This window comes from Rhinatrema bivittatum, chromosome 13, assembly GCF_901001135.1.
Source record: "Rhinatrema bivittatum chromosome 13, aRhiBiv1.1, whole genome shotgun sequence".
Taxonomy (NCBI): Eukaryota; Metazoa; Chordata; class Amphibia; order Gymnophiona; family Rhinatrematidae; genus Rhinatrema; species Rhinatrema bivittatum.
In genome coordinates this window covers 3,059,957-3,087,951 of record NC_042627.1, presented here as the reverse complement: position 1 = coordinate 3,087,951, position 27,995 = coordinate 3,059,957, and the positions used below count along the sequence as shown (strand labels likewise).

The 27,995-nt window shown below is 46.4% G+C and overlaps 1 protein-coding gene across 2 annotated transcripts; it reads left to right on the top strand.

The window, feature by feature from the left end:
* The first annotated feature begins 469 nt into the window (after window positions 1-469).
* Window positions 470-19,500, top strand: ZP1 (zona pellucida glycoprotein 1). 2 transcript variants are annotated; one of them, XM_029575080.1, is made up of 12 exons: window positions 470-653; window positions 1,657-1,778; window positions 2,092-2,287; window positions 3,535-3,675; window positions 5,845-6,029; window positions 6,418-6,515; window positions 7,732-7,859; window positions 7,955-8,144; window positions 11,753-11,894; window positions 17,613-17,682; window positions 18,103-18,225; window positions 19,325-19,500. In XM_029575080.1, the coding sequence occupies exons 1-12, from the start codon at window positions 497-499 to the stop codon at window positions 19,444-19,446; spliced, it is 1,674 nt and encodes a 557-aa protein (XP_029430940.1). In that variant the 5' UTR covers window positions 470-496; the 3' UTR covers window positions 19,447-19,500. The 2 variants fall into 2 exon arrangements, with proteins under 2 accessions (XP_029430940.1, XP_029430939.1); XM_029575079.1 differs by having other exon boundaries at window positions 19,322-19,500.
* Window positions 19,501-27,995: the final 8,495 nt, after the last annotated feature.

Below are 27,995 nucleotides of genomic sequence, written 5' to 3'. Positions count from 1 at the left end.
GCCTACACTAGTTAAGGGAAGGGTTATAGTACAAGTCTGCTTTTCAGGGTACTTACATAGTCATAAAGTATGTTTGCATTTATTTGATTTTGCAGGCAGGTTGATTTGCATATTTTGGTTACCCTGGCTGCAGCCCTCAAGGATCTTAGCCTTGGCCACTGCGCTATCTTGCCTGCCTGCGACAGCATCCCCTCCTGCAACACGAACTGAAAATGGCAGAGATGACTATAAATCTACAATGCACTGGGATGCAAACTGAAAAACCAGGACTGGTTAAAGGGCTCCCTTCCCACCAGAGCTACTTGGCAGCTCTGCAGTGTTGAAAACCGAAAGTTTACTGGGGGATCATTGCTCTCTAACGTGGAAAGGTAATTTTCCCCCGAGCCCTGGAAGGGAGAGCTCACACAGGTGAGTCCTGTAGAGAGTTCATTAGGGCCTGCACTTGGTTATATTAAGTCTTCCTCCAGGTGCTTGCTCTGTTTAGGGAGTGGGGACCATGGGTGGGCTCTGGCTGGTTTTCCTGCTGTTCTTTGGGGTCCCTTGCTGTAGGGGTGCTTCCTCCATAGAGCTCAGCTATGAGTGTGGTGAGCACAGCATGCAGCTGCTGGTGGTGGGGTCCAGGCTGCCACACACGGTCCTGTTCAAGATCTTTGGTAAGTCTTCTCTCTGGCGAGACAGCCCTCTCTCTGAGGGGAGATGAGAGACCCTGGGACAGCTCTGAAGGTAGTTAGGGTATAGATCTTGCCCAGGTTGTCAGATCCTTCAGAGGTTGTAGGTAGAAAACCAGAGTACCTCAAATGCAATCTCCCAACAGGTTTTTGTGATCTGCTTTTGAGGCAGAAGAGTTGCTGTAATGTGGTGCGGTTTTGTCTGTATTGTATGGGGGAGGTCTGATGATGGATAACTCCCAAACTTCAGAGATATACAATGCACTTAATAAATCCAGAGTCCAGGGTAAGGAAGTGAATTACAAGACGCTAGAAGAAAGATGCTGATGGACACAAGCAAATGAATTAGGCCTTTGAGATCATAATTTAAGCCTTTAACAAGACTGGTGTAGTTTCAGTAATGAATGTATTCAAAAAAGTGACTTGTTTTGAACCAGGAGTTTAAAAAAATAAACCTATGGCTTCTACTTCTACATCCTGCTGCCTTGGTACTGAGGCTCCCATGCAGCTCTACCAATGCACCTCACTCCTGCTCTGCAGCACCTCCTGTTATTCCACTACTAAACCATCCACCACCACCCCTGCTATTCCACTACTAAAATATCCACCACCATGCCTGCCCCCTGTGCTAGTCAGTGCTTAAATCCCTCACACCCCTACCAATGCACGTGAGCCCTGCCCTTTAGCAATACCAGCTACGTCCGCACTGAGACAGCACAAAGCTCTGCCAATGCACCTCCGTTTTGGTATACAGGACCCTTGCTGTTCCAGCATAGGCTCTCCTAGCATTTGAGGACGGTTGATCTAACTTTTATTCATGGCTTGCTGGTGCTCCTGTCCGAGTACTCTTTATGATAGCTTTGTAGCATCCTCTTGTGGTCTCTTTACTGCATGTACACAGTCTTGTATTTCTAGAGTCTGTTAGCTAATGTAATGCCTATCAAATGGGCCATATTGGAGATCCTTCTGTTATGTTTTTCTTTTCCAGATGAGTTTGGTAACCTATTTGAAGTCAAAGATTGCTCAGAGTGTCACCACTTCCTAACCCGGCTAGGCAACACGACGTTCATCTTCTCTACAGGGTACCACGGCTGCCATGTGCTGCATAAGGTGCAGATTTTCTTTCTTCTCATCACTCTGGAGTTTTTGATGGGATGAAGCTGAGTCCTTCCTTGTATGCACTGAATATCCTGTACCCACATGTGTGCAGATAGCACACTAAAGTACATTAGGATGTCTGTGCTTGCAGAGAATATAGATTTTGGTAAACTGAGTGTCCCCCAGAGTGCACTTGCCCCTAAGAAACAGAGCTTGAACCATCCCCACAGGGTAGGGGTACCTTTCTCATTGCCCTGGTGTGAATGGTTGGGTAGGTACCTCTTTGCCCCTTGGATGAATAATATGCCCCTTTCTCTCCGCTCAGGCACGTAGCTTCCAGCTGAAGGTCCGTGTGGAGCTGGTAACAGCATCTCAGGAGGTGACGTACTCCGAGGATGTCGCCATGGTGTGTCCCAAACCTGATTCCCGCTCTGATGCCAAGGTCACCCAACCACCTACTGTCATTGACGTGTGGAAGACGCCCAAGCCTTTCAGACGCCTGTTTGTCTCCAGACCAGTCCGTAAGTGTTTATCTTTTGGATCCAGTATGAGTCTGTCTCCTTGTCCAGCCTGCAGGGGCCTGTCCTCCATCCAGATAAGGCTAGCTGTGGCATTTCTTGTCACTGTCTTTAAAGTCGTTGGACATCCTGTGGTCATGTGACTTTTGAGCCCTTAAAAAGACTTCATAACTATTGGATGTGCAAATACTGCTGTGTATCAACTGCCCTTGAAGCAGTGAATAAACCAGTTTTAAGTAAGCTCTAATAGCTGGAGGTCAGCAGTGTTCTGGAGTAGAATAAAACAAATATGGCCGATGGTACACAAGACTTCCACAGCTGCTCAGGAAGGGGATTTATAATCATGGTAGGGACTCATGGAGGAGTAAAATGGGAGCCTGGGGTAAGTAAAGGATCTCTGGCTGTGAAGGTAGTCTTCAATAACGAACAGAGGAAATAAGAGCAGAAGGACCCATCTAACTTGCCTTTGTAGTTCTTGTATGAGTTAATATTGTATCTAGAGATTAAAAATATATTATTTAGGTGATTTTCAAAGGAGATTCTACAGTGGAAAAAATCTCATTAGAAATTGCTGTTGCCTCTTCTTCCCTCCCACCCTATATGAGAAAAAGTGGACAGGGAAAACTGGCCAGCACGGGCCATAGCATTTTCAAAGGGAACCAATAGGGCCTTTGCCTTTGAAGATGGGCTTGTTTATAAATTAGCCTGCACTCCTTGAGTTAGGGGACAGCAGTGTTAGGCAGGTTTCTGGAGATCTGCAGGCCCTTCCCTCATAAGAGCTGGATGAGTGACTGTGAGAAGGGTAGGCAGGAATAGGGAAGGTGACTGTGCAGGGAGGACACACGAGCACACAGGGCTGGCAGAAGCACTAGGTGGGAGTCTAGAGTGCCAGGGGCAGCAACCACTGCAGGGAGAGAAGAGCCAGCTGCCGTGCCAGAGACTCTATCTTGCTGCTGATTGACAAGCGACCCGTCTGTCCTCACCCATCCAGATGACTGGCTCGAGATGGGTTGGGTGACGAGAGATAGGTCGCCCTACTGGTTCGACTCAAGCTGGTAGGGGATGGCGTGATGGGTGGGTGCAAGGCAGAAGGTTGTCTAGGGTGCTTACCACCCTTGCAACAGCCCTGTTAACACATGGTAGGGTAGACGAAATTATTTTGAAGACTCGACATGATCAGGAGGGGAAGTTATTGTTGCATTCAAGGCATTGATGGCCTCAATTATTTTCTTCTGCCCTGGTGCTTTCAGGTAGCTACGTCAGGCGGTGCCAGGTGAGCCCTGGGAACATACTCTGTGGACATGCTGGGATCAGCCGGGAGTCCTGCCACAATGTTGGCTGCTGCTACAACCCCTCTGACCTGGCCATGCCCTGTTACTATGGCAATGAAGGTGAGAGCTGTCGCTGGCCATACAACTCAAGTTCCTGCTGCAAAGCACTCTGGGAGCTGGAGCACTGCTTCCCTTAAGCAAACAAGGTGGCTGCTTAATGCCATAATTATGGGGGCAACGAAATCCTGGTAGCACAAGGCCCAAAGGGGGGTTATATTAGAGCCAATACTAAAGACGTTAATGCTGTGCTAGGGCCACTGCCACAGATCAGAAGGGAGCACTGTGCTGAGCTGCTATCAATAGGTAAGCTGGGGGAGGGGGGGTGTATGACCAAAGGTTTGCCTAGGGTGCCAAATGGGCTTGTGCAGGCCCTTTCTGAATGCCATGGGAAAGGAGGCGTTTCTGTCAAGGTTTCATGCTGCTGTGTTCCTTTATGGCTACTTTCCCTCTATCCTTGGCCGTGCCATCATGGCAGGGCAGAACTCGAGCTTCTGTCCTCCTGCTCAAACAACGAAATAAGTTTAGGGAAGAGAAACCAGAGGGATAGAGGAGCATAATAGCAAAAAATCTCTTCACACGCTTGCATATGCCAAAGGCAAGTCAGTTCCGAGGCATTCAGAGCACTTACTAAAAATCTTGGATCATATAGCAACTTGTTTACTTGGGTTATTACTCAGTTACAAATGTAGTAGAGCGAATTACAAAGCTTAAGGACATTCAGTGAGCAAAAATGTTAAAGTATAATACATTAGGCAAAGTGAGAGGGATTTTCAGAGTAACAAGCTTCAGTTAAACATGAGTTGCCTTTCTCAGTCAGATCTGAGGATCCTGTGTGTGTGATCCGTCCTCACGCAGCTGTTTCTCTGATATCAAACTATCACAGCACCAACTTTAACAGTCTCCTCTCAGAAAAGCATCCGAGGCTTAAAACCGCAGGCGATCCACCCTGGCAGCACGGACGCGCTGCTTTATGATATTACCTGCTAGTTAAAGAGTTTAATAGTGAACCACACTAACAAGATGTGGCAAAACTTAGCGTCTATTTCCCCTTTCTCTTATCCCCACTCATTCCAAGAGCACTGCAGCCCTTTCCTGGTTCTTGGATGTGGATGGGAGTCGGTCAATTCTCCTTTCTGTTCCTTGGTCAGGAAACGTTTCCAGTTTCGTGGATTTCCTTTTAAGAGATTCTCTTCTCTTGTGTTAATTTTTAGTTATAATTAAACCAGTGAAGTGAGAGCAGCTTCCTCCTATATAAACTAACATTATTGTTTTTATAGAGATGTGGCCCCTGGATGCCAGCAAGAGAGTGCACTGCTCTGAGTCCTGTAACGAGAAGAGGTTTCCCTAGGGGAGGTTCCTGAGGAAGTTCAACCAAGGGATGAGGGGTGTAAGCTTGCAGTGTGGACCGGGTGGTTCAGCCCCCGGGGCCTCCCTCGTGCTTCGGGGCTGTCTGGGGGGGCTGAGGAGGGGACGTAGCAGGTACCACTGGCCCTCCCCCCCCCCCCCCCCCCGGGAGTTTCGGAAGGGGAAAAGTAAGGTGTGGGGGTGCCTGCCTGAGAGGTAAGACTCGAGTCTGGAGTGAGAGAGAGGAAACGGAGCAGCATGGAGGAGACCCGTGGCTGCCTTGGATCCTCTGTGCAGGGCTGGGGGGAATGCGTCCCTCCTGCAGAAGAGGGGATGAGCTCTCTTCCCCTCATCCAAGAGGTTTTGTGAGCAGCAGACTTTGAGAAACGTAACCGGGCAGACACTATCTGGGGCTTTAGATCAGACTGGGGCTGTGGGGAAAGTGGACTTTTCTCTTCTGAGCCATTCACTGAAACTTTAGTTCTGGCTAAGAGCGGTGATTGCTTCTCTGCCCTCTTGTCCTGACCTGAGACATTTACACAGTAAGCCTGGAGAACACTGCAGCATGAAGCTTTTTGTGTTTAACCCAGTCTGACCCTGCAAGAGAGCCTGTCCCCAGCCTACAGCTCGAGTGCACCCCACCCTGGCAGTCACCCCACTTCTCCCCAGGGCTGGGAAGTGACCCTGATTAAATATAAACATTTACAGAGCCTTCTGAAGCAGCGTCCTTAGGGATCATCTCTACCAGAGTGCTTTGGATTTAGCGTAGCTTAATTTACAAGCTAAGACGACTTCTTTATGGCTCGTTTTTCATCTTCCTCTGCCTCTGTGTCAGTCCTATCTCTACTTTCCGTCATTCAGACTGCTCACCCCTCCTGTCTCCAGCTACAGCTCAGTGCACCTCGGATGGGTCCTTTCTTGTGGTCATCTCCCGGGACATGTTGGATTTCCCCATCCTCCTGGACACCGTGCACTTCCTGGACTCCAGCCCAGCTTGTCGCCCTTCAGTGAAGACGGACGCCTTCCTTCTCTTCCGGTTCCCGCTGACTCGGTGTGGTGCAACATTCAGGGTCAGTGATGTGTTGGTGGCACATGGAGACCAATGGGAGGGGCCCTCTGACCGTCTGACCACCCTGCCACTAGACCTGAGACTTTGGGCAAGTTGCTTTCTCCATTTTGGAGGGGAGCTTGCAGCTTCAGTGCAGGTCTGCAGTGGGTTAGCAGTTTGTATGCAAATAACCTCTCTATGCCAGGGTTTGCCCGGATAAGCCTCTAATGGTCATGATCGTCTCGCCTTTGGCGGTGTTTGGCAGAGCTCTGGACTGCTATGGAGAAGCAGGATTGGGGTGGTGGCTTCTGAAGTCCTTGTCGGGTACTTAGTGTTTTTTCCCCGACTTTGCCATGCATGCCAGTGACCCTGCACACAACTGCTGAATCACTCTTGTTGGTCTCATGCAGCTCGTGGGTGACAAGCTGGTGTATGAGACTACACTGAGCTCCAGTATCCATGTGCAGGACGGACCCGATGGCTCCATCACCAGGGATGTTGCTTTCACGTAAGTCCTACAACATGTTAAGTCTGTGACCTCAACTTTCCCCACGTGCTGAGAGGTAACACCAGAAACGCGACACCGTCTGCCCTACGCACATCTGCTCTTAGCTGCGCACGGCACCTACAGAGACGACCTCATGCACACTGTGCTGGAGTGGGCTGAACGTGAGGGGAGTGTGCACCGCTGCTCCCAGGGATCTTTCCTACCCATCTCCCACCTTGGTAAGACAGACAAATCACACTGTGCTATAAATCTGAATGGCATCAGTTTTCCAGATTTCAGTCTGCTGAGCTTATATTTCAGTTTGATCTGAAACACTGAATACAAAACTGGAGGAGGCCTTCGGGTGAGAATGAGCCTTGGTACCGGCAGCTCCTTCTCCTGCCTGTTGTGCTGCATAAACTTGCATTTAACAGGGACTTTGTGATACTTCAATGATGCCGTCCAGTGTTACTGCTATTGTTACCCCTGGCAATCTAGTACAGTGCTAGGTAATAGCACGGCACCTGCCAGTGATCTTTCACTACCACTTTAAACTACAAATTGCACTAAATCCTATCTTCTGCTGGGATGGTGGAGGGGAAGTAAAGCAACATCCCATCTTTATTCAGTTCAGTCTATATAATAGACTTTTTTGCCAGTTGTGCTATTTTTTCTATGCCTTTATGCATGCACCCTGCCCTACCATGTTGTACCCTTGTTAAATGTATTTTCTAAACATTTTGTTATGATGCACTGAGATTGTATCCTGTTCCAATTAAGATGGGCAAATATTGGAATTGGTAGTTCTCAAATTCTAAAATGATGTAGGGATGCTTTAGCTGAACTGAGCCTAGCTTTAAGCCCTGTGTTAGATTAGGCAGGAATGGTAGCTTGCTGACAGCCTGAGAGCCTTCCCTGGATTGCACAGCTTTAACTCCTTTAGAAGCAGCGATGCACGAGGGGCAGGGGCATTTTGGAGAAGTAGAGGTGCCATGGCTCCAGCTTGGGCCCAACCCCCTGATCCAGGGCTTTTATGTTTCTTGCCCAGGTCTGGAAGGGACGGAGGGTTTTTAAAATGCTCTTTTCATCTGGTCCTGCCCCCTCCCTGTGGAGAAAGTGATTCTCCAGAGCAAGGTACCCAGCAATGCAGCGCTGTCAGGACCCTAGGGTGTGATTAATTATAATTTAATGTGCACAACCAGAAGGGAAGCCATTCTGACTTTTGTTTCGTTTCCAGCCTTACTGTGCGTTGTAGCTACTCTGCCAGTGACTTCCTGCCTCTCAAAGTAGAAGTCTTCACACCGCCCCCTTTCCCTGCTGTGTCCGAGGCTGGGCCACTGCACTTCGAGATGAGGATTGCCAGAGGTAAAGCAGCTCCTTTCTGTACCAGCAAAACCTCGGTGTAAAGGAGGTAGACAGTGAGCCACTGAGTAACCACTTTTTTTGTTCCCAACCTGCAGATGCTCAGTACAGCTCTTATTATACTGAGGCAGAATATCCAGTGAGCAAAGTCCTCAGGGAGCCAGTATACATGGAGGTCCAAATACTGCACAGAACCGATCCACACCTGGTGCTGGTCCTGCAGCAGTGCTGGGCTGCTCCCACCTCCAACCCCATGCAGAGGCCACAGTGGCCAATCCTGGTGGACGGGTAAGGAAATGGACATCAAAAATGACTTCTTCATGCAAACTTGCTTTCAGTTGAAGCAGCCTAGCCTTACAGGTGCCAGGGACCCTAAAATCTTGCACCTTTGATCATCTTCCTGCTTGCCTTGGGAGATTATACAGAGTAGTAAGGCAGAAGCTGATCACAAGAGCTCTGGTGGTTACTGGGGCCTGATTGGAATTGAGAACTGGGTTCAAATCCCAGCTTTGGCACTAACTTCAGAGATGACCTCATTTACCAGGGCACATAATGTTTATTCTTGTGCAAGCTCTCATGCAGCCCCTAAAGCCTACAAACCTTAGAGGTGGCGGTTTCTTTAGCATGTGGGAAACTGGGATAGGTCTGGGGCTCAGCCGGGCATCTGAGGGCTTGGAGACCCTCTTCCCCTGTTTAAATTCTGTGCAAAAAATATTTATATACAGTCATTCCAGAAACAATCTCTGTGATTCACAAAATCATCACTAAAAACAAAAGTGCAATATTTACAAAATATCAGAAGCTTACAATTGCTAATGACAATGTCGTTATACATAACTTTCCCAGCATTAAACCCCTTATTTCTGACTTGTCTTACTTCTGATGTATACAAGACCAAATAGCCAAGTTTTTAAATCTTTCTTGAAGTGCTTTTTGTGAACATGTAGTTCGATTGGCATCCAATTCCAGCTAACAAGGTTGCTCTGTCCCTCACCTTACCTAAATGAGCAGAGTGCACTGATGGGATCCGACGTTAGCTGCTCGTAGATTTTGCTGGGCAGTGTAAGTGTAATGTTGCACTTAGCCAGTCGGTGGTATTTTGGTTGATCACATTATGAAGAATACATAAGACTTTGTAGTCTACTCTGAATCTGACCAGTAGCCAATGCTGTGACTTCCTGACAGAGCTCGTGCCGTGGCATTTAGCAGCAGCTGCCGTGCTCTGCTTGTACCTGCTGGCAATCCAAGTAATAGTGAACTGCAATTAATATAAAGACTTGTCAAAGTCCTAAAATCATATTTCAATATTTAAAAAAAACTCCTGCACAGTATTTTAAAATTCTTCAGACTTTTCTTCAATAAAACAAGATAATCATGAAGTAATTAAACTTTTTTCTGTATTGTACAATGAATTACTCAGATGTAGGGTTTTTCTATCATAAGGCACGGCCCCTCCAGATTGCTCTTTCTGTAGGCTCAATTGCCCTCCCCCAGCTGTTACCCCATATGACTTGATCTCTCCTCCCCCCGGCTCAATCACCTGGTTCACTTTCTACCTCCCCCCCCCCTTCTCCCCATACCTTGCTCTCCACCAGATTTCTCTGCCTCACCAGGCTGAACCCACCCTCTGCACTCTCCTCACCTTAGTAAGACCTTTGTTTGCCTCTCCTTGGAGGGGTGCAGACACTGCTTCTCACCCCAGCTTTCTGCCAGCCCTTCCTCTCCCAACCTCACTTTCTACCTTGCTCACTGGACCCTCCTTTGGGCCACACAGGCAGGGGCAGATTGGGCATGTCCCTGGGGGCTGGTCTGCCTGGTCACGTGGTCTCCCACAGCTCCTGCCCAGCCTATTTTTTTTACAGACCGCCAGACTGCAGGCACCAGGGAGTTTGCAGGCTGCGAGAGCCAGGGGCAGATTTGCATCTTGCTCTGCCTCTGCCTAACTGTAGAATCACAGGCCAGGCATGGTGCAAAACTGCAAGGCAGTGCCAGCAGAAACCATCCCTGGCTCTCAGCCTGCAAACAAGCAATAGAAGAATTCCAGAAAGGATTGGCACTGACACTAACTCTCCTGCCAGTGGGGCTGCCGGCAAAAGCCTTCCCATCTGTGGCAGAAGAAAGAAGGAACCAGCGGGGCTGAAGTAGTTTAGCAGGATGGGGTTGGCATGCCCCTCCCACAAGAATTTTTAATTACAAGGGCTTGCAGGGCTGCTGACACTGTTGCCCCCACCCACAGAGGCCTATCTGAGCCGGCACAACCCTCTCAGCAGTTGCTTAATACAAACTCTCTGCACATCCTCTGGCACCTGCAGCAGGAGGAGGCCTGGATTGAGAGCCTGTGAATGTGTGTGAGTAGGAGAGCCTGTGTATGAGAGAACATGTACACAGTACAATTGTGTTTGAGAGCCTGTGAATGTGTGAGTAGGAGAGCCTGTGTATGAGAGAACATGTACACAGTACAATTGTGTTTGAGAGAATGAACGTGTGTGAGAGAAGATACTTTGTTCACCCACCTCCTCCTTCTCTAATCCATGACAATTTCAGGGTGATTGGAAATCAGTTCCCAGATATGCATGGCAGAGGATTTTTCATCTTAGCTTTAATTATTGGGAAGCATTTGTCTGCAATTTTAAAATTCTATTTTTGGTAAATTTTTAAAAATTTTAATGAGCTTTTTACTTTGGATGTTCTAAATATCAGCTATTTTTAATTTCTTATTAGTATGGTTGACTTTTTAATTCTGCATGTGTGACCAAGATGAGGTGTTCAGCTAACATGTAGCTTCTGTGTATGGAGCTATAGCAGAAGGTGTATTGGTGTCTTAGGGTCTGTTATATTTCCAGTTTTGCTTTTTTATGTGTAGGGCTGTTACTATTTGAGTCTGGTAGTTAGTATGTTGTGGCAGGAGTACTTTTTTGCAGGGTTTTGGATTATGCAATGATCCCGGTAGTGGAGGGAATTGCTGTTAATGAGATGACATCAGCATTTCAATATTTATTTTTGTATGGTGAATGAAGGAGAAATGTCTTAGTTCAGCAGTTTTTTCTGACTCCTGGATTAAGCCCCTCAACTCCAGCTGCCACTGACTAAAACACTGCATTGTATTGCTGCCTGCTTTTCTATTGAAAATAGAAAATGTACTCAAATAGTAGGATTCTTGTTGATTGAAAGTGCTTTCTGAAATTTTGATATTAAGTATTTAAAATTTGCACTATATCATGTTGGAACTTTCTATATTTTTCTTTTATTCCAAACTTATACTTAAGTGGTCAAGAGGTGTGTGAACACTGTATAAACGTTTTCCATGTGAAATTGTATCCCCATGGACCAGTAGGGATAAAAGTCCCCCAGGATGATATTTTCCCATAATCTGCCGCTGCACACAGCAGGCTTGGCTCTTCTACCCTGCATGGACCAATGCAGACTCCAACTTTTTCTGGTCCACTTAGGCCAGTCCACCACTGCTCCTTTCTCATTTCCAACTGACCCCCGTGCTATTCTTTCTGGCCCACCACACCCGTCTGTACCGGAGGGGAATTCTGTATCTGTATTCTGATTAGAGATCACTAGAGGGCAGAAGAGACGCAAATAATAAAAAAAATCTGCAGTTTAAATTCTGGGGAATGGTAGAGCAATCTGAGCCTATACTGTTTGCCCCTTTAGCGATGGGAGCTGCTATGATCTCTGGGGGCTCAGGCTGAATCCTGATTCTGTAAGGCATCTTACTTTAAAGCCTGGGGAAGGTCTGCATTGAGCCGGGCTGGTGGTCCTGCTGTCTGAGCCGGTCCTGGTCCATCTATGGAATTAAATTCAGAAGTAATGGGGTGAAACCAGGACCGGCTCAACTTGTGCCTCATACGCTGCCTCCGATCATCTCTGCATTTCTTTTCCCAAAGGTGTCCTTTTTCTGGAGACAACTACCGTACCCTGCCTCTGACCGTGGGCCCTGCACTGCCATTCCCTTCACATCATCAGCGCTTCTCTGTTGCCACTTTTGCCTTCCTGGATGCCACACAGCAGAAAGCCCTTGGGGGACAGGTAAGAGCAATGTCCCAAATTCTCTGGTCTTTATCACCTAGGCCATAGCCGTTCCCTCCCCTCTTACTGACACCAGCCCAATCGCGGCCCAATCGTCCGTCCGACCAGTGCCACTTCAGCTCTCATTACTGCTTACCCCAATGAATAAGCTGAAGATGGGCTTGAACTGGATTTCTGCCTTAATCTGGTCCCACCTACAGAGCTGCTCTAGTCAGACTGGGGATTAGTTGCTCTAGCTGGTGTCTTAGCCTGCAACATCCTGTTTCTAAGATGCTTCTCTATTTCCATTGTTTAAGTGTTACTTTTTGAGTCCATTTTCAATAGGTTAAATGGAGACTGGCGATCACAGTCCAATGTAATTGCCCAACACCTCAGTAATATAAGGGAAATAAACCCTGTGCATGTCCTTCATAACCTGTGACTAGAAAAAGCAGATATGTGCACTCTGGAAAGCAGTGAGGTGCACTGATGAGTGATTGCAGGGCTACGCTGTGCTCAGGGCATGGAAGGGAAAGAGATGGTGCATTTACCTCTGGATGCAAACTGCTTCCTGCACAGGCACGGAGGAGGACGGACACTGACTGGGTTTCTTGCTGAGCACAGTGTAGCTCATCCTGTCCCAGTTAAATGGGTGAAGGGGGCATGCACGGTCCCTTTTTAAGGGATCATGGAGGGGTTGAACTGGCAGGGAACATGGGACCTTCAAGGAAGTTCTTAAAACACCAGGCTGGGTTCCCAATGGCTTGCATTGATTCTGAGGTAGGAAGCTCACAGGACAGTAGTTTTATTAAACTAGAAAAATGTCTATTGATGCTGAACAGAAATCCTCAACGCATTTCCTTCTGCTTAGTGTAGGGGTGATCCCTCCACACTATCCTTGGAAGACTTGTCCTGAGCTTCCCAGACCACAAGATCTCCTGCTTTAGGAAAAGAAACATCTGTCCAAACCCAGATGTGGCAAGTGTTACTTTCTAGCGGCTAAGCATGGTCGCTTCCTCTCACATCCGATATTCTGTGCAGCTTCCCTTCCAATACCTCGCTAGTCACAGGGGCAATTCTAGGGACTGCTGGGTCATTACACATCTGATACTGCTCCCTGTGCTTCCTCGGGGAGGGAAGCTTTACTTCAGGAAAAAGCTGACTGAAAACACTTTCTTCTGATACCAATTTAGCAGTTAGAAAGTCGCATGCAGGGGCCTCCTTGACCCCTTCAGGCTACTCCTTGACTCTTGGCTTCCTTTTTTTGTACCTGCATCTCACACGTGACTTTCCTCTCCTAAGATGACATTTTGGAAATGTACAGGGTTGGGCTGCCCTAGACAAACTGCTTCTTCCTTTCTTCTCAACAGATGGGAAAACTCCTTGTTGACCTTTCCATCCTCTTGACCTCCTAGGGCTCCTCCAAACACCAAATGTGAAAATACTGTGTCCCCTCTTTACCAAGCAGCCCAGCACAGTCGGACATGACAGCAAACAGTCAATATACAGCCCATCCACAGCTCCTGTTCAGCTTTATAGCCTCATCTTCCGTTTGTCCCATGTTTCCTTGAATTCTGATATGGTCAGTAATATATCATGGGTAACAGGACCCAGACCTCTCCCTGCATCCTCCCTTTTACAATAACCACTCCACAGACGCTAGCTTGGGAATCAAATAGGCTGCAGCTTTAATAACAAACATATCAACCAGCCCAGGGTCATCCGCCATGCCCAGTGAGATGGACACACCACCCTGCAGGCTGCTGGCAGCTCCAAGCCACCACCATAGACCAGCAAGGAAAGCGTTTCCCAAGCTCACCGTACTGTCGAGCCAGCAAACCACAAAGTGTACTTCTGAAAACCTTAATCTGGCTCGGGCAACACCCCAACCACAACATAGACATGGGTTGGAGGGATGCAGCTTCCTGACGAATGCGACACACCAAGTGGCTTCTCCTACCCGAAACTTCCCTGAATTCCTCCTTTCCCTTCAGCCTCGGTGCCTCCCTGCACCTAGAAGTCATCTCCACAGCCCCCCCCTGAGGTCTGGCCTGGTACCCACACTATACTGGGCAGCCTAGCGCTCTGTCCAGCCTGCCCTTCCCATAAGGATGTTCTGTGACCCGTCTGATACTGGACATGTCCTTCTGTCCCCCCCCCCCCCCATACACCTGTCAGGACAGGCAGCTCCACAGCCCCCCCCTGAGGTCTGGCCTGGTACCCACACTATACTGGGCCGCATAGCGCTCTGTCCAGCCTGCCCTTCCCATAAGGATGTTCTGTGACCCGTCTGATACTGCACACGTCCTTCTGTCCCCCCACATACACCTGTCAGGACAGGCAGCTTCACAGTCACCCCCTGAGGTCTGGCCTGGTACCCACACTATACTGGGCAGCCTAGCGCTCTGTCCAGCCTGCCCTTCCCATAAGGATGTTCTGTGACCCGTCTGATACTGCACACGTCCTTCTGTCCCCCCACATACACCTGTCAGGACAGGCAGCTTCACAGACTGGTACCTCGATAAACTCCTATACATATGTAATCCAGATGCACCAAGAGAGACCATGGAGTCTTCCTCACTTATTTCAGACTTTTCAGGTTTAGAAATTAGAATAAAATAGACAACGCAGGCCTGTGCAGGTTTTGCTTCTCAGCATAAGCTTATACTGAGTAAAGTTCACCATTAATGAACTTAAACATATCAGACTGACTAGCTTGGGTAAATTATCGAAGCTAACGACCCCCTTATCTTTAGATTACCTGAGGGGAGCTTGTGTTCTTGGCACTATTGCTTGGGAGGTTTAGTAATGGTCTGGAAAAGGAAAGGCAGGTAAGAGCAGGACTGAGTGCCTGCGTGCATCCTTCCAGGACACCAGAGCTCATATGGGGGGTGCGCTCCGGTGTTACCTTGAGCCCTCTCCCTGGCTGCCTTTACAGGTAACGCATTAATTAATTAATATGTAAGCTCATGCATGGTCAAGCAGCAGGATGGATGGGGGTCACTTCATTTCAGACGTCTGGCCCCCTTTTCCCATGGGGGGAGGGGCAACTCCAGAACACAAGCTCTGATCTCGGTCCTGTAATCTCTTGACCAGCAAAGCTGCCCTACAGTGTGGCTTTTCTGTGAGCCATCCTGTCTGTCTTCTGTCCCCAGGCAGATTTGGGCTGTCTGAGTCTGCAACCTGTCCCTGACCTGGGCAGCTTACTTCATTGTTTGCAGAGAAAAGCAATAGCCCTTATGTTGGAGGCAGATCAGATAACCTGGGCACGTATTCTGGTCACTTCTTGCTTTTCTACTGAAACCTGTCGGCATCCCTCTTGTGCAGGTCAATATTCATATTTGGTTGCATATAGTGGTAGAAAGTCTTATTTCCTTATAGGCCTTCATCTCCACCTCCACAAAGGCTGCTTCATGTATCCACCACCTTTCCTATGAAGAAATTTTCCTTATTTACGCTTGTATATCCCCTTTCACCCTCTTATTCCAGAGCCTCCTTTCTGTTGACTTTGCCTCCTGTGCATTTATTCCTTGGAGGTGGTTAAATCTCTACCTGCCCTCCTGGAATTCATTGCCGGAGGATATGGTAAAGGCAGTTAATGTAGCTCAGTTTTAAAGTTTTGGACTAGTTCTGGAGCAAGTCTATGAACCATTAACTAGGTAGACATGGCCAAAGCCACAGTTTATCCCTGGATATTGGCAGCATGGGATTGATCTATTTGGGATTGTCAGGTGCTTGTGACCTGAGGATTTTGGGCTTGATGGATCCTCAGTTTGAAGTAGGGCAATTATATTTTTATGCCCCACTGTTCTTCACAGTGTAAAGGATTTGATACTGATGTTTGGTTAGACAGATGGACATAGTTCAATGGGGCGAAGTCAACCTGGATTTAGCCAAGGGAAGTCTTGCCTCACCAATCTCTTAACATTTTTTTGAAGACATGAATAATCATGTGGAAAAAATCAGTTCATAGTATATCTGGATTTTCAGTTTCCTTGAGTTTCTCAATGTTCTATTGTGGACTGAACTGGATAGAGAAAACAGTAGGGCTAAATAGAGAAGTGAATAGTGGAGTGTCCTAGGATTCTGTAATAGGACTCCTGATTTTTAACATTCATAAATGATGTAAAGTTAGGAATAATGAATGAAGTGATCACATTTGCTGCTAACAAAGTGATTCAAAGGAGTTAAATCCCAAGAGGACTGTGAAATTGCAAGAGTATCTTTAAGACTGGGAGACTGGGCATGTAAATAGATGGATTTCCATTTAATGTGGCAAAATGCAAAGTAATGCATTTAGGGAAGAGCAACCCAAACTATAACTACACAATACAAGGTTCCACATTGGGAGTCACCACCCAGGAAAAAGATCTCAGCATCATGGATAACTTAATATTCTGCTCAGTGTGTGGCTATGGCCAAGAAAGCAAATAGAATGATAGGAATTAGGAAAGGTGTAGAGAGCATCATAATCCCTCTGTTGCTCCATGATGCAACTGCAGTTCTAGTCATCTCAGCAGAATTCAAAAAGGTATGGAGAATCCCCAAAATGAAAGGGGGTGAAAAGGTTAGAGATCTTTAGCTTAGAGAAGACAAAGGAGGGGAGATAGGATAGCAGTCTATAAAATGAGTGGCATGGGTAAACACATGTTTACGCTTTCAAAAGGAAAAAGATGCGTGGACACAATGAAGCTACTAGATGATGCACTTAAAATTAAGAGAATATTTTTTTACTCAATGCATAATTAAGCTCTAGAATTAATTGCCAGAGGATGTGGTGGAAGTGTAGGGGTAGATTTTAAGAAGCCCACACATGCATCCATGTGCATACATGGACCTGGCGTGCACACATGGACGTGGCTATTCTAACTTGCACGTGTCGGCATGCACATTTTTATAAAACACAGTTCCTTTGCACACATGCACCGGCTTTTGTCTGCATGCATGTGCAGGCAGGTGGCCTCCATGTGCGGGGGAGGGGATTTTAAAAGAATTGCACGGCAGTATGATTGGGCTTTTACCCAGTCCCCTCCAACACAGGAGTGGACTGGAAGGGAACTTCCTTTACTTCCTCCCTATTCCCCTTTCCTTCCAACCCCTAAACTAAACCTATCCCCAATTTTAATACTTGCTCTTCCGGAGCAGAAGTAAACTCCATGTGCTGCCCAGTTGCTGGCACGTGCTTCCCTGGGGCACCATACCGGCCCGCCTAGCTCCTCTGCATGTAACCCCAGCATTTGTGCACACAGGCCTTCTAAAATCAACTTGTTAATGTAGTTGCCTTTAAAAAAAAAAAAAAGCTGGGATACTTTCCTTGAAGAAAAGTCCATAAACCATTAAGGTGGAGCTGCAGAAATGCACTGCTTATCCCTGTGATAAACTCGGAATCCACAGTATCTGCCCCTTGAGATCCTGCTGGGTACTTGTGACCTGGATTGGCCACTGTTGGAAACAGGTTATTGCTTGATTGCCCTTTTGGTCTGTCGGAGTATAGCAAATCTTATGTTATGTTAAGATTTATTTGCATACTGAGGGGCAAGGGGGACTCATAAGATTAGCAGTCTTAATCTCTTGCCCCATGACTCAGCTCATTTCAGCCGTCACTGACTCAGTAACAGCCCCGTGTAACGGCAATATGCCCACTCACTAATGCAATCCATTTCTTTTGTATGAGGGTCTCCTGCCTTCGGGGTGTAAATGGAGGTAGGATGGCAGTCATTTGAATACTTTCTTTTCCAGGTTTATTTTTTCTGCAGTGTCGCTACCTGTTCTGTCATGGAGCCATGCATGCCAGGGTGTCATAACTCACGTAAGTGCTCAGCAGCTTCATCCTTCTCTGCAGTCGTAGGGGCTGTCATTTGGCTTCTGTACGTATGAATCACTTATCTCCTGGGAAAAGGAGCCTACAGCTATTGCATTTTAATACTGATGTCACAATGAACTGTGGCTTGGCACTAACTTTCTGATGTCAGAGCATTGGGGGGGGGGGGGGGGTGTCAGGTAGCTTGTCCTGGGTACAGAAGTGAGACCAGACTGGTGGGAAGGACTACAGTGGGTAGGGCAGAGTACAGTGAAATGCTGTAGCTTACATGCTGGTTGAATAACCCTTTAGATGTTGGTCATACTGGGATTTAGGTCTAGGATGTCAGCAAATGAAAATGAAGGAAATATATAAAACTATTAGGTTTGTGTAATCCAACATCCATATCTAAGTCTCTCCCTTCTCCAGGGCAACGGAGGTTCCTGCGTTGGTCGCCCCAGCTCTTGAATGAATCTCTGGATCTGGTGAGCTCCCCAGGATCTGTAATCTTCCAGGAATCTGAGATCAACTCTGAGAGAGCACAAGAAAAGGGTGAGGCTCCTGTTAGGGTCTGGGAGCGAGGGATGTGTACTAAGGAGATTGTCTTTCAGTGTAACTCATTCCCAGAACTTGTATTCCTTCCTGCTATACCAGTCCAGAGCGGAGAAAGGACACCTCCGTGACACTGGCTGTTAGGGGTGTGCATTCGTTCCCTACAAATTGGCAATCTGCAACATATAGGGCCATATTCGTTGTATTCGAGGGGAAGTGAAACATATCATGATTCCCCACGAATACAATGAATCTTTGCCGAATTATTCGGCCACCTAAAAGAGTGAATTTAAACAAACCCCCCACCCTCCTGACCACCCCCAAAATTACCAAAACTCCCTAGTGGTCCAGCGGGGAGTCCGGGACCCTTCTCCTGCACTCAACCCTCTGCTGCCGGTATTCAAAATGGCACCTATAGCCTTTGACCTACTATGTCACAGGGGCTACCGGTGCCATTGGTCAGCCCCTGTCACATGGGGTCTGAAGGAGGGTAGGGGAAGAATAACTTTCCTGACTTCCTTTCCTTGAATCCTGCTACACCAGTCCAGACCCCCCTGGGGGGGGTGTACCTTGGTTTACAGAAATTGATCTCATCTAGAGGAAAACCAGAGATTTACTTGTTACCTTTTTCTTGTTCCTCATACAAATTTTAGATGGTATTTTCATGAAGGATCCCTTTTAGGCATTGTATTTCAGGTTTGCAAGCTGTTTGAATCTATCCTTCATGACCTTGACATAATACTGACTTTTGCTGGAGCAGCACCATGGTAACAATGTCACACATCCTCTGGGCCCATCTGCCAATAGGTGGAGAACTCGTGTATCTGAACTGGCATAGCAGGATTCAAGGAAAGTATATAATTTCTCCAAATTTCATCAACTAACAAATGGTAACTATTAGGAAAAGGGTTTATAGACCCAAAATGAGCAGAGGCCTCTTTGTGGAGGTGGGATGGGATCTTGCAATGATGGACACTCTCTAGGTGGATGATAGCGCACGGGCAGGTGATCTGTTGGGGTGCCATAGACTTGAGCATAAAGCTGAAATGAGTCCATTGCAGGCTGCTGTTTGAATGACCTCTCTCTGTCCTTCCAGCAGGATTTCTCCATCATTCACAGGTGGACCACACTATCTTCTGGACCCTTATAGCAGCTTTTGTGGCAGTGGCTATCTTTTCTGTGGCAGCGCTGTGGTACAGATGCAAGCAATCCCTCATTTGAGGAAGGCAGAGTTAGACTTTTGTAACTATCTTGGAAATAAAAGCTTTTCTCTTATCCTGTGGTATGTCTTTATTGGCCAGGACGGTCCAGCTTGTACCTACCTGCCTCACTCTACTGCTGCTTCCAGCCAGAGGCTTTTTCATACCTCTGCCTATTACCCTCTATAAAAACGTACATAAATGTCCCACTATCTTGTGATGCTTAAATGTACATCAGTACCCATTAGGATCTTTTTTTCGTTCTGTCCATTGAGCCACTTTTAGAAAGGACTGTAAACTATCGGGGATATACCACTTAGTAGTTTTATTTGGCAACCTAAACACACATGGCTGGTAGACCTGGATTCCGTGTTGCCCCCTTCTACACTTATGTTTCGGTTATGGCACCGGTACGGTGCTTCCTTAGTCGGAACTAGGGCATATCATGTCAATACGCATATTCATTTTAATAAGGATTTTCGCCCGGGCTTTGAGAGTAAAGCTTTTTCAGACTGGAGGAGAAGGGGCATCAGGATATGGGGTCATGTTTGGGGCTCCTCCTCTTTACGCCCTTTTGCTGATCTCCAGCGGGTTTATGACTTACCGGAGTCGGCCAGATACTCCTATGCTCAATTAGTGCACTTTGCTAAGTCTAACCTACTTGCTACACATTTGGTCCAGGGCGAGTCGGATTTTGAAAAACTGTGTGAAAGGGCGCATGGTTGTACTCGAATTTTATCCCGGCTGTATCGAATGTTAGGGTTGCAGGATACCACTATTTTCCCATTCCAGAGGGCTTGGGAGCAGGACCTCCAGGTTAGCTGGTCCCCCCAAATTTGGAAGTCGATATTTCAGCGGCTCGGCAGGGGATATATTGTGGCTTCTCTTATTGAAAACTCCTATAAGCTGCTATATCGAATCGATGGTACAGGTGTCCTTCCCAATTACATAAATTTACACCTCTTTATCCAGATACATGTTGGCGAGGCTGTGCGGAGGAGGGCACATTTTTCCACATGTGGTGGACCTGCTCCCATGTCCAAGGGGTTTGGGGGCGGGTGCATCAATGGCTCCGTGCAATCTTTCCTGGCATGCCTGTTTTCACTCCTGCATCTGGGCTATTAGGTCAGGCGATTTCTGGCCTGTCACAGTCATCTAATCAGTTAGCCCAGTATGTCTTCACAGCCAGCCGCTGTGAGATAGCGCGATTGTGGAAATCCCCTTCCCCTCCTACAATCGAGGACATTCAGAGTAAAGTCCGGAAGATTTATAGGTTATCTCAAATTACAGCTTATAAAAATAAGAGTGTGTCCCACTTCGAGCGAACTTGGCTTCCCTACCAAAAATGGTATACCAAGGTGTCGGGGGCAATGGGGACCTGAATAGTGTTTTGACCCCCGGAATGGCTCAAATCTCGATCTGTCGATCCAGGATATCTTGAGTTGATTTTTTGCATTCTTCTGGCATATGCCTCATTTGATTATCTCCTTGATCTTTGTCTTTGTGTACATGTGAAGCAGGGGGGGGAGGGGTATAATAGTCAAATGAACCATGTATAGACAGTGGGAGGGGAAGGCCGGTATGGATTATGTTGTACTATGTTATTGTTTACCATATTAGGTACAGGCTGTTCCCTGTGTTAATTCCATTTACGAGTGCATAATATGTGTACACTTGCATGTGAAGTTTGGTTTGTACATGCTTGTTGGTTCAATAAAAATCTTGAATACAAAAAAAAGAAGCCGAGGAAACAATCCCACACTTTAGAGAAAAAAAAAAAAAGTTAGTCCCATCTTTTGTATAGAAAAATGGCACAGGCTGGAAGAGCCAATCAGCGTTCCTTGTTCAATTTATGATAAATTTCCTATTAAATATTTATCTTACAAAAAAAAAAAGACTAAACTATTTCAGGTTTACAACAAAAGGATATTTCCTAAATTGCGTAGTCTCATTTTAGAATGTCTTAAAGTAAATTTGGCAATTCTGATACATTAACTGGAGTAATATCAATAGACAGCTTCTTTTAAAATCTATCTAAAGTTCCTGTAAGATTAGGGAGTAGAGGTATGACTCGTTAAAAACACATTTTGCTGTTTACTACAAACTGGAATTGGATTTACAATTATAGCGCTTTTCTGCTATTGCTGCTGATACAGGAGTGAGCAAGTAGTGGTCTGGGGTAACTACCCTGTTTCTGCCTCAAAGATGTTAAAACCTAGAACATGGAAATTGAGCCCACGGATAGACTGCAACTTGGACGTTTCTGCATTAACATTACAATTGTCTGGTAAGTTGCTGAAAGTATTTCAAGCAAGTCTTATTAATTCTAGCCAATTGGTGGTATCTGAGACTTTAGGAAGAGACCTGCATGCAGTCATTTAAAACCATGATCTAAACAAGGACAGCAGGAAATATAAAGCTACTTAGTTTATCATAACTTGCAGATTAGATAGGGTTTGATGGTGTTAATCTCTTGAAAATGGAATATCTTTCTGCAGAACTTATTCCATACTTGTTTAAGGCCCACATGTTCTGTGGCACCCAAAGAGAGAAATGGAAGAATGAGATTAGACTTGGTGGCTAGGCCATTAGATCATAGCAGGAATGTGGGTATTAAAAGGCAACTTAAATGATGCCCTGAGTATATTTTAGGAACTTTATGCTAAGGCACTGTTTGCTAGTAGGCAACTTCTGACCACTAGGGCAGGGGCTGGGCTCATTTAAGTGCTGCCTGAATAAAATTGGGCATGGTCATGTGCTCTGCTAGAGCTGGTCCTACTGTTGTATGCCAGCCATTTGTCTTTCTCCAGCTGATGGAGACAGTAAGTGTGGGATAAATAATCCTAGTGCTGTATTGGGAGTCACTACCACAAGAAAAGAGCTATTGTCCTTCACGGCAATGCAGAGGATTTGGACATTGTACAGGTCAAAAAAGCAAAGGGCTTGTTAGGCATGATCTGAAGAGGAGTGGAGAATAAAATAGAAAATATCAGTCTCTATTGAACTATGCTATGACTGCATCCTGAGTGTACTGTGTGCAGGTCTTGTCTCCACATCTTAGATAGTGGAACTAGGAAAGAGGCAGAGGTGGTGATAAAATTTAAATGGTGACTGCATTAGGAAACAGACACTGCATGCTGGGGTTTTTCAGCTTGGAAGAGAGAGAGCTGAGAATGGGACATAGAAGTTTATTTACCTGTTCCATGCCATTCATGGGTTTATAAAAGGACAGTTATTTCAAATACTAACCCAAGGGAATGTTGTATGAAACAACTAGCACCAGATTCAAAACAGATAGTAGAAAATACTTTTTCCTTCCTTGTGCTCTCAAGCTGTGGAATCTGCCACCTGTGATCAATGTACCTAGCATAGCTGGGTTTACACTTACATTCAAGATTTATGAATCACTAACTCTAAAAGGCTTAGGCAAGATACAAGATGTTGTTTTTATATGTTGGAAATGTTTTATGAATGTTAACAGACAAATCATAAATAAAATCAGATTAAAAAAACTTCCTAAGTTTAAGGGCTCATCAGATGGATTTACCCAGGGCAAGTCTTGCCTCACAAATCTGCTTCATTTTTGGAAGGGGTTAATAAACATGTGGATAAAGGTGAAGCGGTAGATGTTGTGTATTTGGATTGCCGCATCCTAGATAGGCACTTAGACTTCTTCGCCACGCGTGCCCTGCTGTAAGCATGCAGACGATAGACCCCTGCCTAGATTACCAGCTCATATAAGCCGCGTCCAAAACAGACGCCCAAAACAGTGTCCAAGTCCACACGCCTAGGCTGCTCATCCAACTGGATGCCCAGTACTGACGCCTAAGCTGGACGCACAAGATGTGCATCCAGAAGGAAGAACGCCCAAACTGGACCCACAGATGAGAGTGGACACCCCTCATGTCGATGGCCTGCAGCAAAAAATGTGCAAAACTACCCCGTGGCCTACCATGCGCCAAAATGGAAGAGGCCTGGAAGCAGGGCCTAGCTGAATGGCGGCAGCACCCCCCTGTGCCTGCACCATTTCCTTACCTCACTGAGCTCCCCAAAGAGGTGAGTGGACCAGCTCAACACCAAGGAAACAGATCCTTCTGCTTTCTTCCTTAAGCAAAAAACTTTTATCTGAGCTCAGTCCTCCTTGGCTGAGAGCAGGAAGGGATCCTGGCTCGAGGGGGAGAGGAGTAAAGCCTTCAGCCCTGAGCCTCTCTCTGCCTGCAGCCACTAATTCGAGCTTAGGCCCACGCCAGTATCACCTCAGGAGGCAAGCGGTGATACAGAGACATCTCGTCTCGTCTTTCCAATATCTCCTTTCTTCTTCTTACTCACAGGCAATACCCCCTCTAAGGGAAATGCACATCCCCCATCTGCTGGAATCTGAGACTATAGGCAGGCCCAAGTCACGGTGGGACCGTACAGACGCGACGTCAGCTTTTGCTCCATCTGCTGGCAGCGGTGCATAAACCGCTCGCTAAGATTGGCCTGCCTGAATGCTGAGGAAACAGCATTTTTCCCATGCAAAAACTTATTTACATGTGATAAGCATTTATTGCAGCTTAACACATGACCCGCTGGGGACAGGGAAATATTTCCAGTACCTGAATGTAAGCCACCTTAAAATGTCTGAAAGGCAGAATATAAATAATGGTATTTCTATATTAAGTGTTTCAAATTCTGTTATTCTATTACTGGCTCTATTTAAAAAAAAAATTAAATTAAAAGGCTCTTTAATAAGAGAGAATTTAATACTACTTGGCAAGCAAACTTTGTGTTAAGTCTTCTGGACCTAGGAAAATCCCCTGCTTATACAGCTGTCTTATGCTTAGTGCAAGAATCAAAGTTATACCTGAAAAAGTAATCTGGAAGGCTGAATTGCCTCAAGAGATACTGTGCAAATGTTTGACTTCCCAAAAAAAACCCAAAACATTTTGTGTCTCAGAATTTGGACCACATCTAGATGTGTCCTTGGAAGGTCATTAATGTACAAACAAACCTTTAACCGAGCACGTTGAACTCTTACCAGCAGCACCTGATATTTTTGGCACCGTGTTCAGGGCTGGGTCTCACTATGATTTCTTCTTCTCCATCCCCCTGACTGCAGGGGTGCAAACGTGGGCTGTCTGGCTACCATCACCCTGCAGCCGGTGGCCAGGAGAGTACAACGGGGGAACTAACAGCTGCAGAACTAGAATTTCCTGGAACTGGTGCATGAGATCACAACTCACCCAGTCCTTTTATCAGGATCAGGTGCAGGAATCCCTGCTGAGAACCAGCATCATCCACGCATGAGCATACAACCCCCAACTCCGCTACCTCTGCCCATGTACAAACTTACAGATAACGCATGGATTTAGCAAGACACTGTCACAGCTTGTGAAAGGAATCTGCAAACATCTGGAAAGAGGCGAGCGCATTGCAAACAGAAAGAGGCTCATCAACTTCAACTAGATTTTTCTTTTTTTTAAATTTTACCTCCCTGCTTTCCTTCCATCCTCTGTAATCCTCCACTCCCTGGAGAGGGATGGGATACTGATTTTCTCATCCTGGAGAATAAGCAGGGGGCATCGGCCCTGTGATATGAATAACCTTTCCTCTCTAGGCCCTCTCTCCGCCTCTTTGCTAGGATTAAGGAGCTACTGACAGAATCTCCTAGCAGCGTCTGTAAGTGTCCCTGCTTAGCAGCTATAGAAAGAAGAAAAGGGGGAGAGAGAGGGTTAATTACATAGGAGGAGGAAGAAAACAAAGCTATAAATAAGACTGATACAAACAGGAAAAAAAGCAAGGCTGAGCCAGTGGGACTGAGGTGAAGAGACAGAGAGGAGAAGGAAAATCAGACATGCGGCCTCCCGAGGTCAAACAGCTGCAACTTCTGGCTTCCAGGCCCTGGGCTCTGCTTCTTGAACTGCTGCATGGAAATAATAAAAAGGGGGGAAAAAGTCAAGAAGATCCACAGCCAGTACTGCTCGTCAAAGTGCAGTGGAAATACTGACATCAAAACATCCATAGGAAGGGTAACGTTCTTCAGAGCCTCCTTTCTATTTGTATGCACCCGATACATCAAGCAAGACATATGTGAAGCCATCTCAGACTATGTTCTGGCATACATTACATACAGCACCGTCGTTTATTCTGACAAACAAGATACCCCTTCCTTTCCAGTCTAATTATGCTGTGCACGGTCAGTACTGATGAGGCCTCGGCTAGCGCTGATTACAAACCGAAGCACAAGGAAAGATTAGGAGAATGACAGGGATTGAAACCACACATTGTCATGTAAACAAACAGTTAGTACCTAAGGAGCTAGGGACATTCCCATCGATCCAATTGAGGATCACTGTAGCCAATGCTTGGATCTAAAATTTCATGAGAATCAGCCCAACTTTTTCTCAAGCTCTGATATATTGAAGTTGTTTCCCTTGCATTTCTAAATTTCTCTCTATGAGAAGAAGCAGTGATTCCCATAGGCCTGCAGGCAGAAATTCATGTGACTCCAGCCTTTCTTAAAACAATCTTTATTCGTTATTCACAACGTCATATACACGACAAGAGGGAGACAGATTCTTATATGTACATAAGGAAGAACATCTAGCCACTTGGTTGCAGAATGTTCAGACACCTAGGTTTACATATTCAAAAGCCATTTAGATGGACAATGGGAAAGTTATCCATCTAAATGGCTTAGCTGCATTTTTTTAATGCTTCTCCAGCAAAATTCTATCCGGATAACAAATTAAGCGGCTCAAATTTAGCTGGGTAAGTTGAGAACGTTCCTGGGACGGGAGGTAGGCGTTCCAGGGAGGAGCTGAGTTAGCCGAATATTTCCAGCTCATCCACCAAAGATTATTACCCCAAGAATCCAAGGATAGATTCCATGGATAACTATAGGTCCTTGTAACATAAAGACAGAAAGAGCTAGCAGCCATTTTAGGATAAAATGAAATAATGAGCTTGTTTGTGAATTGAATGTGAAGTGGGTTTCAATATATCCATCTGGCTGGATGTGAAAGGATGAACCTGTATGAGTGAGAGTGAGGATGGTGAATGGATCCCAGGACAAGTCCCTAGTAAACCACGGAAGACAATATATCTAGATGATGTCATTCAATATACATATTTAGAGAAATGCGTAATGTCTTATTTGGTTGATATACCCGCTCACGTAATTCATGTTAACCCATTATTATATCCTCCTGAGCCCCAGGCACTTGTGAAGGCAGGTCTTAATCTAAAGACTACCCAAGGCCTAGCGTCATCAAATTGCTATAAATATAGCTAAAATAGTGCCTGTGATAAAAAAGGCGTGGTTAGGATAATTTGCAGCCTCCCGCATCATATAGGTAAATAATGCACGTGGCGCTGCGTCAGCGTATTGTGCATCATTTTACGCAGCGGACAAATTGGTGCATGGCTTCCTGCAGCTGCTCTTTGAGGGTGTGTCAGGCATGGGAGAGGGGAGGTAGGTAGGTGTTGGTGGCTAGTTGGAAGCTCTTTATAGTGACTACTGAGTGCGTTATCTTGTTTTTTGTTGCCATCTGATCCCTTTACCTTGGTTGTTTGTCTTCTTTGTTGTAGTGAAAGTTTTTGTTTGTTACTGTAGTTTGTCTGTCTTTTGGTGTGGAGGAGTGGTGGTGCAAGAGTTGTACAGGAGTGAGGAGAATGGAGTGTGAGAGGCGGGAGGAAAGAAGGCAGGAGGATGAGGGCAGGAGTGCTAGGGGAAGGAGGAGTATGAGTAATGTCAGGGACAGGAGTAGAGAGAGGCAGGAGAAGGGGATAGGCAGGTGAGGATGGAGAGAGTTCAGCAAGCAAAAGGATAGAGAGAGAGGTGAGAGGGGGAGTGAGAGTGAGGAAAGGGAGGACACCTCTCTGGAAATGGCACCCCCTTCTGGCAGCCAGGCAGCAGGACACCCTTATATCAGGGCTCGTAAGTTCAGCATCCAGGAGCACGAGATGGTCCTTGCATTATGCCGTGCTCCTTGGCAACCGTGCAGCCAAGCCCTTGAAAGCAGGCAAGGGCCAGATCTGGCACAACATAGCCCAGTACATCACAACGCGCAGTGGAGTACAACGAAGCAGGGAGCAGGTGACTCACAGGTACAGAGACATCAAGGTGCAGCCAGAAATAAATACATATGGCGGGCCGGAGGAGGAGCCCCTTGTCCCATTGCCCTGACCCCCATGGAGGACAGACTCATGCAAAGGCTGGGACCGGATGTCTTCGAGGGCATGGCTGAGCAGCTGGACGCCACACGAGCTGCAGCCGGTAAGTTTACCTCACCTGTAAATGGGCAGGCAGCAAGGGGTGTGCAGATCATTTGGCAAAAGATGCTCACAATGCTAAGAAGCAAAGGGGTGGAGTTATCAAAATGCGGTAAGTACCGCATGTGATAGCAAAAGGGGTGTGTTTTATGCTAATATAGCATTTGTCGCATTTTGCACTAATTACCTGTGCAAAGAGCTAAGTTAGTGCAAATTGCGATACCATGGTCCTAGACATATGAGAGTGAGAGAGAGAGGCCATAATGTCATGGCCCATAGGTAGGTATTTGTATCCCTATGGGAGGCCCACCTAGT